At 38.5% G+C, this 19,046-nt stretch overlaps 1 protein-coding gene across 1 annotated transcript in view; it reads right to left on the bottom strand.

Annotated features, from left to right (window-relative positions):
* Positions 1-16,787, bottom strand: part of LOC145666817 (uncharacterized) — a 95,457-nt gene extending 78,670 nt beyond the window's left edge. The window contains exon 1 of the mRNA XM_081734382.1: positions 16,115-16,787. Within this exon, the coding sequence (XP_081590508.1) occupies positions 16,115-16,787 (673 nt within the window). The remainder of the gene's footprint in view (positions 1-16,114) is intronic.
* Positions 16,788-19,046: the final 2,259 nt, after the last annotated feature.

Consider the following 19,046-nt stretch of genomic DNA (forward strand, 5'->3'; position numbering starts at 1 on the left):
CTGGTGAGTGGGGCAACTCAAAGCGATCACTACCCAAGTTATTACGGTAAATGTTGTCTTTAGCCTGTAACGTTCTAATCTCTTCCTGAATAGTAGCTAACAACTGTGTATTTACACGTATGTTATTAGAATTGTTGCTGACCTGGATCTTTTGCTGTTTAATGGAAGATTCTATTACTTCTAAATCTTTTTTTACAGCACTAATTTCTTGGTTTTGGTGATTGTGCTTTTCTTGACAATCATCGGATATCCTTTTTAACTTTTCCTCGAACTGTGAGGATATGTCGTTCACCACCTGGACAATTGTCTGTTTCGTTTCATCTGATTTCTGTTCTATCCGTTCTATCCGTCTACTTAATTCTTCATATTGCTTGTTAGCTTCGTCAAACCTCAGTTCTATCTTCTGTTCCATGGTCTTGTTAGATTCGTTGAACTTCTGTTCCATGGTCTTGTTAGATTCGTTGAACTTCTGTTCCATGGTCTTGTTAGCTTCGTCAAACTTCTGTTCCATTCGTCTACTTAATTCTTCATTTTGTTTGTTAGCTTCGTTGAACTTCTGTTCCATGGTCGTGTTAGATTCGTTGAACTTCTGTTCCATGGTCTGCTTTATCTCGGTAGACATCTGCATCATTTGTCGCTGTAAAGCTAACAAGATTCGATCCTCCGATGTCAATCCTGGTGTTACACTAGTTTCACCTTTGTCACTAGTATTTGATTCCTGCTGCATTGTTTCGTTGTCCATTTTTCTTATAATTACTTTACCACTTCGCAATATGGTTAAGTTCGTATTCATTAACTGTAGTATAAAAGTAAATTCAACCTTACTCTTCTTCGGGAATTGAATTTACAAAGTCCCGGGTGAGGTAAACCAAAATTTTTACAACGACTTATCAAAAAGATAATCGTAAACCTGGTTCGTTTGCTGAGGTAAAAATCCGAAGTGGTAGTATTTCTTTGGCATGAAAATATTAGCTTCGATATTTAAATATCATTAATCTCACCTTTTTAATAAAAATGACAACGTCTATAAACGGTGCTAAACTGGTTTATTATTTGATATAACTTATAATATCCTTTTCTTAAAACTGTTGAGTACACAAACTCACTGACTAGGTAACCATAAAACATGTCCATATCAACAACTATCCCATAATAATCACTTACATATATTAAAAACATTCTTCTTTTGTTAATATGAAATGAACATTCTACTAAGTATAGTGCACATGTATGAGTACTTTCTGCCCAAGGTACAGGTAAATATTACTCAAACCAAAGTATTTTGTTATACCCACATCCCACAATAGAAATGATTTACGTACCAAGTATGTTATAAAATACTCGCCCGCACCGATGAACCACTCGCCCCGGGCGAGTGGGCGAGTGCTTATTTGCATCCCTGTTCTAATTAGCCTATGGTCTCTTAGTTTCAGTTATCTACAAGCGGAAAACCATGCAAGATTACATTCAGCTTTATACATACGCTTGTACTGTATTGTTGGTGGAGAGTATGATAGTGTGTAGCTGGATTTTCTTTGAAATTACATACTCAACTACAGGAAATCAATAGAACTCTATACCAATAGTTTTGTAACCATGTCAATATGCGGACACACTTCCATTCGGTTAATTCGTTATATAAATATTAACTTTCGACACAAGAATGATATGTTTTATTTTTTTATTGGTTGGTAGATTTGGAATTTAGCATCCCTTTTAGCACCGAGTTACGTTCGACATGGATTTTCAGCTAAACAAGCGATCAGAGCACAGGGACAGATCTAGAAGGTAAAAACTGGGGGGGGGGGGGCGCAGCCAGAACCCAGACTATGATCAGTATGTCATGAGTTTACTATAAACTTTAAAAAATATATAAATAATAGCTTAACTAATTTTTGTCACTCAAAAAACTGGGGGGCCTAGGGCCCACGGCCCCGGGCTAGACCTGTCACTGTCAGAACAATATAGTCACGAACGAGCAAGATTGCTTTTACAACATTGTGAATAATAAGTAAATAAGTGAAAAATAAGTAAAGAAGAGTATTTATACAACATCAAGTTGACATAGTCTATTGATATATTAGGATTCCTTGTTTGAATAAAAATAGCCAAACATACCTTCATATGTGAAATATCTAAAATTGAGCTGACAATACGCATGAACTTGGAACATGCGGACAAATAATTTAGTTTCGGAAAATGTATACGAATGGAAATTTTTATGCTTAAAATACCGATATGCCTGCATATATGTTGACACATGGTAACATTCTTCTTCCGTAAAGCATAAATTTAAGTTGGATTTAACACTTATGATTACCTTGGCATTGAGTTTAGTTTCCTATCCCACGTCATTGGGTCTAGTGGCTAGTGCGATCTCTCTTGGGGTTCAATTCCCGGTGGGAAAACATTGTGCTCATTACTTGAGATTCGGATTTCACCCTTAAAAGTTAGGCCCACGTCTCATATAGCTTCAACTGTCGGACATTAAACTAAAAAAAAAATCATTTCATATAGCTTCAGTGCTTAAAAGGGACTTAAAGCTTTAATAAACAAACAAACAAAGATTAAACTTTATGCTTAAAGGACCAGAAAAGACCACAACCTAATAAACTAGTTTTATGATGGGTTGTTAGTCAACACATTACTGTTGATTCTGCCACAGTTGTATTAAGCTATGATTAATATATATGATTATGATTATATAAAACACGCATTATATATGAGGAGTCTAGTGTCAAAACCTACCATATCCATTTTTCACTTCCACTACCATATCCTGCGTATATTGTAGACAACAATGAACAGATTGTATTGTTGAAAGAACAAAATTTAAGTCGCGTTTATGACAAAGCTACATGCTTTTCTCATTTTCTCAGAGTGAAAGAGAGAGAGAGAGAGAGAGAGGGAGAGAGCATGCGTGTTTTAGTCTCAAGATAAAGGGGCTTTTTATTAAGGACTTGAGCTCCGTGGCTACGTGGTAGCTTACTCGCGTTTGGCGTGGGGGATACGGGTTCGATTCCCGGCGGAAGCTCATGTGGTTCGGATTCCACGTTAATCAGTAGGTCCCGTCTCATCCCCATCAGGATCCTGTCGCCTATAGTCGGACAATTTGTGCATGCCGACCAGATGCCGCTGTCGGATTGCCGGCGCCGGACACCGGCGTCTTTCCGCTCGATTTTCGACCGCGACGAGCAAAAAGAGATTCGTTCACCAATAGAAAACAAAGAGAGTTAGAAGGTAATTTGTTGCTTTAAAATACGAATTAGGGCTTATATTTCCCTCGTATAAAGCTTTCTCGAAACAGTCGGCAGACAGTCGGACGACGACTGCAAAAAGAGACCGCCGGCAATTTCTTGAAAAGCGACGTCGGCACGACGTCGGCGAAAGTTGCAATAACGCGTACCAGCGGCAAAGAGTCGAATTTTGGAAAATGAATAGAGCCTGTATCTTCTTTAATGATGAAGTAAAAATTGAAACTGTCCGAAGGTTTTTCTTGTGGGTGGGCACTAATTCCATAAAATATGTCTTGTGAAAACGGAGTCGACAGAAAGTCGGCATACAGCGAACGGAACGACAGCGTCAAAGGATGGTTGTAAAGACGTCGAAACGTTGACGGCGTGCCGACCACGAAAAAGGTAAATGCATGAAAAGAAATGTAGTAAAGGGTATACGAGAGAGAAATGTAGTAAAGGGACTGCACGCAAAGGGTATACGAGAAGTAAATACTTAAAATAAATTACAAGTACGAGAGGATCCTTGACAAACATTTTGCAAGGAGACGGCAAACAGCGGACGGCGACCGCGGCAAATATTGTCGGAAAGACGCCGAAACGTTGGCGGCGTGCCGACAAGTAAAGGAGCCGAAAGAAGGTCGGCAAACAGCGGATGGACCGACCTTGAAAAGATGCTCGGACAGGCGCCGAGCCGCCTTTGCCGCTGAAGAGCCTGATTGCAGAAATCGTAGTCTGGTTGCGCTGCCTGTATGTTCGGTTCGCGTTCTTCATTTGTCACATTGTGATGCAGTGTGGGTAAAGTCCTTCAAAAAAAAATTCGTTGAGATAAGTTTACAAATTGGGAAAATAATGTTTATCATAAAAATATTCATTCATTGGAACTGTACGCAGTTGCTGGTTAAGCAAATACCACGAAAACATGAAGTGAGAGAGTGGTGAGTTAATTTAATATTATTCATATACATTTGCATATATTATTGCACTTATTATGCATATACATGGGGTGAGTTAATTTAATATTATGCATATACATTTCAAATTGTCATGAATTTTATATGTTGTGTTACATATGTTAATTTTTGCTGCGCATGAAAAAGATTCGGTTATAGTATGTTCCCGCGCACTGGCGTCTCTGGCATATAAAATTTTTGGGGGGCGGGTATCAAAGAAAGTAATTTAAATGGTACTATCTAGCCCAACCTGTGTATTAACTTCGATTCTATTTGTTGCCTTGCTGCTTACCTTCACGAACCCCCTAAGGTATATCGGCAAGTCATTACTTTAGGCAAGGCAGTGACAATAACCAAGTCATCTGAACTGGTTCCCGCAATTATAGTTACAGTTCCCAAGAAGGAAAGACAGAAAACAAAGTGCCCTGCGGGGCTCTAACCCGCCTTCACTCGCTAACGCTCGTTCGGCAATACTATGTACTGACAGGATATCATTGCCTTGCCCAAAGTAAAGAGTTACCGGTATATCAAGAACTCGCTTACAATTGTAGGGTCCGCGCTGGCTCAGTGGTAGAACGTTCACCTCTGGTACTTGGGTTCCGGGTTCGATCCCAGCCATCGCCATGTGAACTTTGTGATAAACAAACACAGTCTGCGTGGGTTTCCTCGGGGTTCTCCCGTTTATTTACACTTTCTCCATTCCACCATTTCATTCATTACTCATCATCACCGTCTTCTTTAGCCTAACCGGCATAACCGTTGGACAAAAAACTTAAAGGTTTCACTTAATTTTTATTTACAAAACGAGGGACAGTTAAGAAACTGTAGTATATTATTTTCTTCTTGAAATTGCAAAAGTTTACATGTCTTAGTTTTTAAGATAAGTGTCTTCTAACTCAACGCCAATGTATTTCTGCACAGTGTACGAAAGCTGTATTTTATGTTTACAACTGAAGCGTTACTAGTATGAAACCATAAAAAGTGATATTGAAAAATGTATGATTACCAAAGCCCATATGTTTTCACTACCCTCGCTTACGCGTATACCCACCGTCGCTGACGCACTTGTTCCCTTCGGACACCCCCCCGCGCTACCACGCGGGCCCATCAGCGTTGCCCTGCTCTGACTCAGTTATATAGAATTCGTGCTCTTTAGTGGCCAACTAGCACCTGGTGCTAAATTATCTTAGAGAGACGTGGACAATTTCTCATAATGCTTGTGCCATGACAAGGTTTGTGTTCCATTAGTATTCTCTAGTATTTAGTGTATCTTTAGTAACCTAAGATCCACTAGATTATATACTGCAGGACTTGTTTCACATGTGAGCGAAAACTTCCAATTAAAAAAAAAAAAAACAGGAGAAATGAGGTAGTGGTTAAACGCTCTTGTGTACAGGTTTACTTGTGGCGCAATACTAAAAAAAAATAAAAATGAAAAATTATAATTCTTTCACCAGTTTCTTTTTTATTGTCCCCTAGTCGGTTTCAAATGGGCGGAATATATTTTACTTGGCATAAATAAAATTCAAGGGGACCTCTAGAAGTAATTGTTGAAAAATTATAATTCTTTTACGATTTGCGTATAAATAAGGCTTCCAGATGTCTAGCATAAAAACAGCGCAAAAAAGCACAAAACAATCTGTGCTGGGTGGCCACTAAATAGCACGAATGCTATCGAACCGAGTCAGATAGGGCGAAGCTGGTGGGCCTGCGCGGGAATACGTCCGAAGGGAGCAGGCACGTCTGCAATAGTGTGTATGCGGAGAAGTGAGGGTAGTGGAAGGAAGTGCGTTTTGAGAATAATACAAGTTTCAACATCACTTGTTGTTGTTTCATACTAGTAACTCTCCACTTGTAAACAAAATACAGGTTCTGCACGCTGTGCAGAAATATGATGCCGGTGTACACGGTGCAGAAATAAGCCGCCCGTGGAAAATAACATCTAATAGAGCCATTTTTTATATGCACTCATTTGTTTTATTCGTCGTAAAGCACTTGTAATGGTTTAACATTAGTAAACGTAAGATACAGTTGTATTACATTGTATGTAATTAAGTTACCTGTAGAAATTCGTTCCTTATAAACATGTCTTTTCATGGAAAGTATTGAATTTTACCTGTAAATCTTCCAAAATGTAGTGCACCAAAACTACACCTGCACCAAACTGTCTTATTTTGATTTTTTGCTGGCCGCGGTGGCTCAGTGGTAGAGCGTTCATCTCTGGTGCATGGGATTCCTGGTTCAAACCCTGCTCCTGTCAAGTGAACTTTGTGGTGGACAAACACCGTGTGCGTAGGTTTTCTAGGGATTCTCCCGTTTCCTCCCACTTTCTTCATTCCACCATTTTCATTCATCTCTCATCATCACCGTCTCCTTTAGCCTAACCGGCATAACCGTGGGACGTAAAACTCAAATATTTCATTTTCATTTTCCGAGTGTTAACCCTTTCTCCTGACACTGTTTCACGATGTGTAGGTACAAAAACTTGGACATCGGAAGTTTGAAAAAATTTAACAATTTAACATTAACATCTGTAGAAAACCATTAGCGACTACTATTAAAACTTTTTTTGAGGAGAAAAGCTCATCATGAACGAGGGTTTGAAAAAACCCGGGCTTTTTTGAAAAAGCCAAACCCACCTGGGCCCATTTTTTCGGGTGTTTTTCGAGTTTAATTGTTTTTTTTCGGGTTTAATCGTTTTTTTTTTCGAAATATTTCAATGTCTTTGGGGTAAAAGTGTTAAAATGTGATTTATATTTCAATATTGTCATTGTCACAACTTGCAACAATTTTCTACTCACTGCCGTTTTGAAAAAATGGCCGCCATTTTGATTATTATTATTATTTTTTTTTTTACATTGGACCGCCGAGAAAATCTACACAGCAAATTTAGCATATCTTGTGCTTCTACCGTCAAAATTTCAACTTAAAAAACTGAAAATTGCGCTTCGTAGCGTAGATACTCGTTCATTTGACAAAATGGCCGCCATTTTGATATATTACGTTGGTATGCCGCCAAAATCTAAACAGGGAATTTAGAGTGTCTTGTGCTTGTACTCTGAAAATTTTAACTTAAAAGGCCGAAAGTTGAGTTGATTTTGTGTTTAACGTCCCTTTCAGCAGCGAGGCTATATAAGACGGGACCTACTGATTAAGGTGGAATCCGAACCACGTGAGCTCTCTCCGGGAAGCAAACCCATGTCACCCACGCCTAAGACGCGTACACTAACCGCTCAGCCATAAAGGAGCTCGGCAGACAAACGAACAAATGTAAAGTTATAGTTTTGTGATTTTTTTTATAGCGTTTCTCAAAGTTATGTTCATTCGATTGAATTCTTATTACAGATGGTTTGTGTTTTAGATATGTTACTCAAATTGACTCCTAGGAGAACATAAAATGTATTTGTTTTGAAACTTTTATCATTTTTGCCCACCTGATCGATTTTACCTGTAGTTTATTTAAGTATATGTGCATTTTATTTGTTCCATTAACAAGGTTTTATTTTAAGATGTAATATTTTGTATTCAGCCGAATACAAAATTCTCAATTGCCAATAGAATAGTGTCGCAAAACCCTGACGCGTATCGAAGTTCTATTTCAAAGTAATATAATGCTATCTTCACTAAATATAATATTCTATTTTAATACATCTTTTTGTCTGGTGAGGGACTTAGGGATTTATTGTTTAACTTGCAGCTTCAAGGTAATGTTTCAAAGATTTCTCAAGAAACTCAAATTCCTACCATTGGATATACGGCAGGATTTCTTTTCTTTTCTGATTCTCGTTTGGGGTGGCGACCGTACTGTTGTAATAAAGATTAACCTTTTGTCACTCGCGCCAAATTTAGTAACATAACTACTCGCGCGTTTTCTTTTTTCCAACATTGACATTTTGAGATACAAACAATATATTTAGTAAACTTATTTGAAGTAATGCATGCAATTGTTGAGTAAATACTTAGGATATTTGGAATTGTTGCTATAGTGCTGTCAAAATGTCTTGATCCGTGGCAAAAATGCGAACTAAAGTTCAAACCATCGACACATCCACGCGTTGAGCCAATAAGGGTTCAGCTGTTGCTAAACGAGAGAGCCTTGGCGAAAGGGAGTGAATTCCTTCAGCCGATAGCAACGCTTGGAACAGAAAACTAGGTGTCAAGTCAATGTGGTATATCTATAGCTTGTCAATATCTCTTCTCTGAGATCGGCTTTCGAAATCATCGAATCTAATGCCCTGAGTTGCAGTAAAAAGCTCGTGTAACTCATTGCTGCTCTTACGATTAGAATTCCTGTTCCGTCACATGTCCACAGTGATCGTACATCATCACGTGCTCCTTTCTTTTGGCAATCAAATAAAGACGTCGAAATAAAGTCATTAATTTTGCTCTTGAAGTTGCTGTACAGTTGCAGTGCGTTCTTCGCCGAAACTTGTTCGTAATTTATCCAAATAATTGTTAGTACATTTTACAATTTCATCAATCACGGCTATATCGATAAATTTCGAAAAAAAAAAAACTGTTTACTCAGTGATACCCTTAGCAGTAAACTTCGGTTCTAGCATCTTTTTCACAATGTTTTTACACTTTGTCTTTGCTGATGCTGCCAGTTACTATTTACATTTTGTTTTCCTGTCTTTCCCAATGAAACAATATTTTCACTGTAACTGTAATTCACATCCATATCGTTTGCATCTGAATCTGCATCTACACTGTTCTTATCTGCTTCACTATCATGATCAATATCACCTTCAGTCACGTTTTCATTACTTAAATCCGTCTCACTTTCAGCAGCCACTAATTTTCGATAGTTAACATCAGACTCATCATTAATATTGTCAAGCCACTTCTCTATCTCACTTCTATTCAAGAAGCGAGACGTTGCTTAGAAAAACAAAACTTCACTCATAAACAATAATTATCACATTAACGATCGCGCGTTGGAAAATTTCAAACTCCATAAAAATATATGTTTGCTAGTGTTATCACGGAACTACTCGCGCGTTTGAAAAAAGCAAACGCAGACGAAACTATTTCCTCAACCTGTACTGGAAGCTACTACAATTGCAGCACGTCAGCGAGCTTTAGGGTAAAAGAGGGGAAGGAGCCACTTGAGGAATAGCAGTGAGGGTGACTCCGCTAATGCGACCCCATTCGTAAAAATCATTAGTTTTTACTCACCTGTTTGCTTTTTTCCAACAGCGCGAGTGACAAAAGGTTAAGTAAAAGTTAACTGTTTCGACGTAATTGAATTCTTCATCAGTGACTATAGTTTTCATTACTCTTACAGGTTTTCTTGTAACATATAGCGTCTAACATATAGCGTTGAAGCCGGTTCATTGCAACAAGGTCTATTACACTGTGTAGTTTGGTTTGGTTTTGGTGTGATGAAGTATATTTTCGATTGTAATAAATATACGTGATGTGCCAACACCGTACACATTGAAGAGTATATTTTACAAAGCATTATATTTGTTCTATTTTAGATAATTCATTTATTTCTGGAAGCAAGGGGAAATGTTGCTCAAGAAATACAGAAGTGTTGCAATGGAAGAAGACCCACAGAGAGCAGTAGCGTAGCCAGGATGTGTGTTTGGTGGGGCAAGTGCTGTTATAGGTACATATGGAACAATTCCAAACAAAAAATATATAAACATAAAAATATATTAAAAATTACAAACATCAAACTACATTGTCGGACCTCTTTGGGGGCCCGGCCTCTCTGGGCCCCCCTTCCCTACGCCACTAACGGAGAGTATTGACAAAAATCATATGTACTAACATCCTTAAAGATATTTGTGAAGAGTGGTAGGATATATGTGGGACTACAGTTTTTTTTTTTTTTTTTTCCTTTTAGAACGGGTGAATTTCATTCAATCATAACATTTGTAAAACATTTCCCATTTTAATGCGGTTTATTTCAAATCACACGGGAATTATGGTCATCACTTACCTTTGAAGCGAATATTGAGAATTACGGCTTTGAAATTGATTTTTGTTTTGCCAATATTACCTTAGTCTCCCTATCCCAGTTTTTGTCGTTAAATTCTTTTTTTATTATTACTTCATCTTTTCTATGCAGTGTTGTAAAATTTTCTGTATCTCTCTATATTCTCACAATCCTGATTCTGAGCTATTTAAATTCTACATTACTATTTCATAGGTTTGAAGTTTTCTTCAATTATAAAGACAACTGTTGTTTGATATTGTTCTTAACTTTTTTTTTTTTTTTTTTTTTTTGCGTGGAATCAGTTAAGAGAGAAAGTGTAATTATATTTCTCAGAGTACAAGCTCCTTAACGGTGAGGTTCAGTAATATCGCCTCCTTTCTTTTCTATCCCATTGATTTGTAGGGGAAGTATTCTTCCTTTTCTTTGAAATGAATAAACTTTTTGATGTTCTGATTTTACTGATTTCTTCTGAATATCTATTTAAATGTCCCTTGCTTTGTCAAAATGATCTTTTAGTATATATAAGTATATTATTATTTAAATTAGATGTCATTTATGAATATTAAAAACATACAACACAGAATTTTATTTCCACAAAGTAAGAGACATTTAAATAGACCTGAAGAAAAATAATAAAAAGTAAAACCCTTAAAATCTCAAAGAAACAGAGGAAGATTTCCTCGTATATATCAATGGGCTAAAAAAGAAAAATGGCTGAGTTATTCAAGACAAAATATGGATAGCAGGAATTCTTTAGAATAATATAGTGCTTTTTTGAACATTGTAATCACTTCATATATATTTGCTTTTCTGATTTTACATAGGGGGCGCGGTGGCTCAGTGGTAGAGCGTTCACCTCTGGTGCTTGGGGTCCCGGGTTCGATCCCAGCCCCCGCCAAGTGAACTTTGTGGTGGACAAACACCGTGCTCGTGGGTTTTCTCGGGGTTCTCCCGTTTCCTCCCACTTTCTTCATTCCACCGTTTCACTCATCTCTCATCATCACCGTCTCCTTTAGCCTAACCGGCATAACCGTGGGACGTAAAACTTAAAGATTTCATTTCATTTTTTCTGATTTTACATACTGTATGAAGGCTATCTGTGTTAAAACTCAATGTTATGGAATGCTACAAATTTCTGTTTAAAAAAAAAGTAGTAGTACATCCGAAGGTATATTACATATAACTTCTAAATGATGATAAGGTTCATTACATAGGCTAATGTATATAAGTTAATACGATGTGCATTGTATTTTGTTAATACAATTTGGTGATTTTTTAGTGCTAATATAGACCAGAAAAAATTGTGATCTTCCGTTCATTTATTATCTTAAAGAATTCCTTTAAAACAAAGGATCTTTGCAAAGTATTATGTTAAAACACTTCATTTTTTATGTAAATGACTTCATTAACCTTTTTTCTCTATATAATGGGTATGCACTATGAGTATACTGTACATGTGGCTGTTTCATTTACGATATAAATTATTTTCTCACATTTTTCTGTTTCATTGTATACAATTAATGTATAAATCATATAGGAACGAATTAAATGAACAATTAGTTACCTACTTAATTGTTATTTTATCTTAATATGATTTCCACTTTTAAAGTGTATTTAAATAAATATTTAAGGCATAGAGTTAGAACTGACAGCTTAGTCGTTAGAACTTGTGTTTAGTGCATTTCAGTGTTTGGTTTCTACGAATATAGTCATGGGTGTAAGCAGACAAGTGATCGCTCCGGCCACTTTTTTTTTTTTTTTTTTTTTTTTTTAATACTAAAGTTACAACAAATGCAGAGACATTTTGGCTTGGCTGCTTGGATACACGTCTCTGTTTTCCATATATTGACAAACTAACATGGTTACTGTCCACCTTTTTCTTGTTTACTTTAACCTTTCTTTTTTTTTTTTTTTTTTTTTTGCGTGTAGGCTCGGTTTGAATCTCTCCGCCACCACATACCTTTTATTACAGTATTTTTATTTATAATTTTTACTTCATTAATTTTTATTTAAATCTCATTTTCCATTGGGAGTGTGACCCCTGTACTTTAAAAAAATTTAGAAAATCATTGACGTTTAAAATCCTTTTCCAATAGTTGATTGGAAAACGACAACCTAAAAAGACCGTATTTCCGACGGATTGCTGCGGCTTTTTTTTTTTTTTTTTTTTTTCGAAGAAAGCGTTTGCAACTAGCAAATTTTGATTGCATAGAACAGTGTTGTTCCTAGTGGTCGTGATAGTGAAAGATGTGCTTTCAGGGGGGAAAATGTACTGACTGTTATGTTTTTCACATTAGGCGCACAGACATGTTAATTGAATTATTCTTAACGTTCATTATTAGCTGCTCAGTTGTTATTTTTAGTTCGCTTTTAAGCATTTGTAAGTCATTCCCAGATACTTTTCCTCTATATAGCACTTAAATCGTACTGAGAATTGTAGAAATGTACTGCGTATGTACCGAGTGCAATATTACTGGTGGGGGGGGGGGCGCGGTGGCTCAGTGGTAGAGCGTTCACCTCTGGTGTTAGGGGTCTCGGGTTCAAACCCTACTCCCGCCAAGTGAACATTGTGGTGGACAAACACCGTATGCGTGGGTTTTCTCGGGGTTCTCCCGTTTCCTCCCACTTTCTTCATTCCACCATTTCATTCATTATTCATCATCACCGTCTCCTTTAGCCTAACCGGCATAACTGTGGGACGTAAAATTAAAGATTTCATTTCATTTTTATTACTGGTGGGAATCCGCCATGATTTTCATTGCAGTGCTACGCATCTTTTCTGCTGTCTGTTGACTGGTCGGAAAGGCAACTTTCCACCGGCGGCGCTGGCGCATTTTATGCGCCTTTCCGGTTGTTTGCCGACTGCTCAAAAGGACCTCTTTTCGATGTCAGCTTCTCAATTCTCCCACAGGCGGCATTCGACCTCTTGCCGCAGTCGAAAAGTAGCCCTTTGCCGACTGGATATCAACCCTTCAGGAAGGCCAAATTTTCACCACTTTTTAGAGTAGCTTTGCCTAAGTTTGCCTCCGTGCTATGATTTCTCATGAAGGGCACAATTGCTAGTTCTGAAAGTATATAATACTTCCATGTCCCATTCAATTTCTTGTTTTTTGGCTGAAAGTGCTGCAAAAAAGCAAAAAGAACAAATTTTGTACTGGGACACACAAAAAAATGCAAGTATTATACTTCAAGAACTTCCAAGGGTGCTCCTTGTCGAGAAATCATAGCATGGAGGAAGACTTAGGCAAGACTAATGTAAAAGCTGATGAAAATTTTACCTTCCTGAAGCGTTGATTTCCAGTCGGCAAAGGGCCACTTTTCGACAGCGGCAAGAAGTCGGATGCCGCCAGTGGGAGAATCGGGAAGCCGACGTCGAAAAGAGGTCCTTTCCAGCAGTCGGCAAACAGCCGGAAAGGCGCATAAAATGCGCCGGCGCCGCCGTCGAACAGTTGACTTGCCGAGCAGTCGGGAAACAGCCGGAAATGAGCATTAAATGCGCCGGCGCCGCCGTCGGAAAGTTGCCTTGCCGAGCAGTCGGCAAACAGCCGGTAATTAGCATTAAATGCGCCGGCGCCGCCGTCGAGAAGTTGACTTGCCGAGCAGTCGGCAAACAGCCGGAAATGAGCATTAAATGCGCCGGCGCCGCCGTCGGAAAGTTGCCTTGCCGAGCAGTCGGCAAACAGCCGTAAAGGTGCAGTAAATGCGCCGGCGCCGCCGTCGAAAAGAGGCCGGCATAAGGAGTCGGCAGAGGGTCGGAAAGAGGTCTTTCCGACTGTTTTGCCGACTCTGGCGGTCGGCAACAGTCGGCAAAGAGTCGGCAAAGGGCATTATTTTTTACGATTTTCGACCGCTTGCCGCCTCGGCAAAAGGTCGGCAATTTTGAACAAGTAGATCGTCGTGCCGCCGCGGACGGGTGCCGGCTGCCTACCGGCGGCCTGCCACCGTCGACGGCGGCAATCCCTCTTGCCGACCGCGGCATCCTGATGGGGATATAGCCTCGCTGCTGAAAGGAACGTTAGACTCAAACTCAGCAACAACATTATTGTTGAGTTGTACGATGCGGCAGCCTGGTGTTTCTTTAGAAGAACCTAATCTACTACAGAACTGTATAACAATAGCTTAATAGTCAATTTATTGATTAATTAATTGAGCTGTGTTTACCTTCGACACCAGCAAGGAGGCTATATTGTAAAAATAACCCCAGCAGATACCTTTCAAGATCAACTACTAAAGCTTCAAGTGGAGGTTGGTTTGACGAAGAAATTACGGAGAATGTGAGAGCTACGAGGCTTCGGTGTATTTTGAGACTTGTAGGAAGTATTACAAGACCGCAATAAATTTCATTTATTGAGTCCTAAAAAAAAGGTCAGCTACCATTTTTGATTATTGTTATTTAAGTGCGAAATGAACACTTAAGAAAAACTTTCGTAATTTCATTTTTTGCTTTGGGGGGAGGGGCGCTAATTCAACCCATATCAGATATTAATCGCACGCTTGTTAACTATTCTACTATAGAAGAACAAATTAGTCTACTATTACATTTTGCTGAAATAGGTTACTCGAACCCGATCATGGGGCCGCGGTGGCTAAGTGGTACCGTTACCCGTTCACCTCTGGTGCTTGGGATATCGGGTTCGATCCCTGCCCCTGCCAAGTGAACTTTGTGGTGGACAAACACCGTGTGCGTGGATTTTCTCGGGGTTCTCCCGTTTCCTCCCACTTTCTTCATTCCACCATTTCATTCATTACTCATCATCACCGTCTAGTTTAGCCTAACCGGCATAACAGTGGGACGTAAAACTCAAAGATTTCATTTCATTTTTTTTCGTACCCGATCATATACAGTTTATGATAAATATTTTCAATATATAATATACAGTAGAAAGTAATAAATAATAAGACTGAAAAAAATATGTCCACACAAATTTTACAGTATGTGTGTCCTTCAAGCATGCGTAATCTACTCTTGTAAATTTTAAAAGGAGTTGTATACGTGTACAGGCACATATGATGTTAGTAGCGCACGCAAAATGTTATAAAGGTAGGTGCGCAACTAGAAATTTCTGTTGGGAGGGGTACCAGCTTTAATTGGAGGATTCAATACTAAAATACATAACATCCATGTAGTATTGAACATGTATTATTTTGCATCCGAAAAGACGATAAATAATTGGAAAATACTTCCACCTATATTTTCAGAAAATAAGGGTAGTACTAGATTGTGTGTGTGTGTTTTTTTAAAGAGAAAGGGTACAGATCAAGTTTAAGATCAAATGTTCATATTACGTCAATCATTTCCCTGTTATGATTGTATAATGTATGATGAGAAAATGTACAATGTATGGTGAGTTAGGAAATTTTATGGAGGGGTCCGGAGTTAGTGGACTCCTCCGTGGTGCGTCCCTGCATGAAGGGGAGTGGTTTCCAAGCTCTCAAATTCATATAATCACAGGAGTTTTATTGTTCATAAGATCTTGTTCAAGAGGGAGGATTTAAATCCGGAAAGACCCTTTGCCTACGCCACTAATCTCAGTACACATTAGAAACATCTGTCCGCTTTCTGAGACATTTATGAAACACTAGCAGAAGTGTCAAGTTTTCACATTGATTGAGAGGTATGCAACATGTAACACAAGGAAGTAGCGTGGGTTGCCTATCTTGAGGACTTCTGAGATACTTTTGAGGAGGAATCCGATCCATTGTAAAGCGTTCCAATTTCAATGCTGTCCCACCGGGAATTTAACCTGGGACTACGTACAATAGAGGCACGCTCGCTAGCCACTAGACCACTGGCGACGAAATAACATAATCATGTGTATTGTACGCGTTCTGAACTTGTAAAATAAGCGTCACACCAATCTTACTAATTTCAGAGAGTAACTCTGTACTGTCTTTGGAAATAGTTAACTTCGTTTAAGCGATGGTCACTCTATCATTCAATCAATATCTACTATGTAATTAATTAAGTTTTAAGAACTTACGCAATCGTCTTCTGAATACTGGCCATCGTCCACTTTTCCTCTCCGGGTGAATTCTTCTTGCTTTCAAGAGTTCTGCGATCGTAATTCCTGCTCTCCCAGATAGAAGACGTCTTCTTCTAATGGGAACCGTAGGTGGGGGCACTGTGTCTGTTTCTGAGGATGGATCTTCTAACAATCCATTATTGTCCTCTGTTTTTGAAATCACTGTTTCGGTTGTTTCCACTTCGGTCTCTGTCTCTTTGTCCCGTGTTTCTTCTTCAACGATTGTTGTATTTAACACAGGCGTTGGCACTGGAGAAGGTGCAGCTCCGGGCACACTTGTGGCTGGAGGTGTGTGTTCGACACTCGCTAACGGTGGGGTTCTGTGGTGACAAGGAGGAAGATGTTTCTTTGGTGACCCTCCCGAAGAGGAAGGAACAACAACTTCTGGAGATTCCATATTGTTTGTCCTTGATCCGCGATGGACACTTTGTTTGTCCGGTTGGAATCGCGTCACAGAACTAGTACCACACTTTTCACTTCCAAAACAATGGGGTCCAACACAGATTTCTGAAAGTTCACAATTCACTGCTGGTGGTGTTATTCGCCAAGATGGCAGAGGCACCACCCCAGTTCCTCTCCGTGGGTTATCCTCTGAACCAGGCCAAAGCTGTTTCAGTAACGAAGAGCCCATGAACACAATTCCCCTTGTAGAGCCACATTGCATAGTCAACGGTTGCAAGAAACTAAATAAGTCGATGACAATGTGGGGAAGAGAAATGAGGAACTGGAACCGGAGCTACTTTGAAGCGAACCGTCACTGATTAATCGATCCGATTCAGTGACTGTTCAAGCGTGTTTAAAAAATACCGGAATCGTTATTTCTCGGAGGGAATTCCTCTCATAAATACTAAAGAGTTGCCTCAATAATGACATAAGAAAATAACTCAATTATGGTGATTTGTTATTAGTAACAATTTTACAACATATTGCATTATCTACGAAAACACTACCATAATTTATTATCAGGTATATAATTAAATGACTATACACAACGTTTGTTGTAGATTTATAAAATAGTAGTCAAATAGACTTGAGAAATATTTCTTAAAAGTATATCTTGTGAAATGTTTAGTGAGGTGTTATTTTACTTTATGGAGCAGAAACGTGAATATTAATAAAAAGCTGTAGAAAAATTATTGGAAGACTCCACAACGTGGGTGACGAGAATAGTAGAAAAAAAGAACTGAGCGGACCAAGAAAGCAGTGAAGAGGAAGTGTCAGAAAAGTAGAAGAGAACAGGATAACTGAAAAAAGAAAGAAAGAAGCTGAAAAGGACAAGGTTCCCCGAATTGTACATTGCGGCACCTTGCTTACAGGTGCACCGTGAAATTTAGGAAAGTTTCAGTGAAATTATACTTTGCTTCCGTTGCTTTCCAGTAAAAGATCGGGAAGTTTCACTGAAATCATATTTAGATACCAATGTTTTGCAGTAGAAGCTTTTGAAAGTTTCACTGAAATTGTACATACTGAGCTTCCGATATTTTACAGTGAAATTTTGAAACGTTTCACTAAAGTTACACTTAGATTCCTTTTATTTTCCAGGGAGATTGGAAAGTTTCAGTAAAATTATACGTACTTAGCTTCCGATGTTCTCCAGTAAAAGATTGGAAAGTTTTACAGAAATTATACGTACTTAGCTTCCGATGTTCTATAGTAAAAGTTTGGGAAGTTTTACTGAAATTATACGTACTTAACTTCCGATGTTCTTCAGTAAAAGTTTGGAAAGTTTTATTGAAATTATATTTAGCTTATGTTGTTTACCAGCTCGAACATACTTTTATTGGGATCACGTTGGTGAGAATTTTAAGATTGTGCTGTTAATCCGTCCGTCTGTCTGTTACTCCACACGTTAACTCTTTAATAAAAGCGAAATTTCTGGATTCTTTTTTTCGTAATATACAGCTATTGCGATTGTCTCGGTCAATTACGTTGATGGATTCAATCCATTAACATCTTCAGGGTAAGAGTGACTTTAACGGTGGCTATCCGCTTGAAATTTTGCCAATTTCTTGGTTAAACTTCAAACAAATATTGATAAGTTTAAAAGCTCATATACTTCGGGTATGATTTAATTTTATTTGAATTTTAGTTTAGCGTCCCTTTCAGCAGCGAGGTTAAATGAGACGCGGACCTACAGCTTAACATGGAATCTGAAATACATGAGCTCCCGCCGGGAACCTAATCCCGGTCTCCCACGCCAATGGTGCGTACGCTAATCGCTTAGCCAAGAGGAAGCTATACTTGGGATATGAGATTGTATATAATACTGATTGCTTCCATTACAGTACCAGCACAGATTTATTCATAAATGTCAGTTTTAGGTGAGTCTCTTTACTATCTTCACCCGAGTTTACTGCTCTTATGTTTGTCTTCTCGAAACTTGTACTCATTTCACACTTTTTTCTACATATTTTCGAGCGACGGTAGGAAATAAAGTACAGCGATTAAGAAATATATCGAATTCGAAATTTCAAGGGACTTATACATTTTAGGGCCCTCAAATACCGAAAGAACCTATTTTCTTTGGTATATGTCCATCTGTTTCTCCCGTTACTTCTGAAGTTTTTATCTAGAGCAAATTGGAGCAAATTATTTCAAATAATATTTTTAAACTTGATTTTTAAATACGATTTTCCAGCAAGAGGGAGAAGGGAAGGAGTCAAATTTTCTTTTTTTCTCACAAAAATACGTGTAGTTTGCATTTTCTTGAGAATGGCTATAATGATTTTGTTCATTTTTCCATAAACGAACATTTCATTAGGTGCGAGCGGTCTCGGGTTCGATTCACGGTAGTCACAATCGGTCGGAAAAGTTTAAAAGTTTTTTTCTGGCCAGCCATCTTGAGTGAGGTTTTCCTCATTCACACCAGATAAATGTTGGGATGGTACCT

The sequence above is a fragment of the Thermobia domestica genome, chromosome 12 (genome assembly GCF_964235325.1).
Source record: "Thermobia domestica chromosome 12, izTheDome1.hap1.1, whole genome shotgun sequence".
In the NCBI taxonomy this organism is placed as follows: Eukaryota; Metazoa; Arthropoda; class Insecta; order Zygentoma; family Lepismatidae; genus Thermobia; species Thermobia domestica.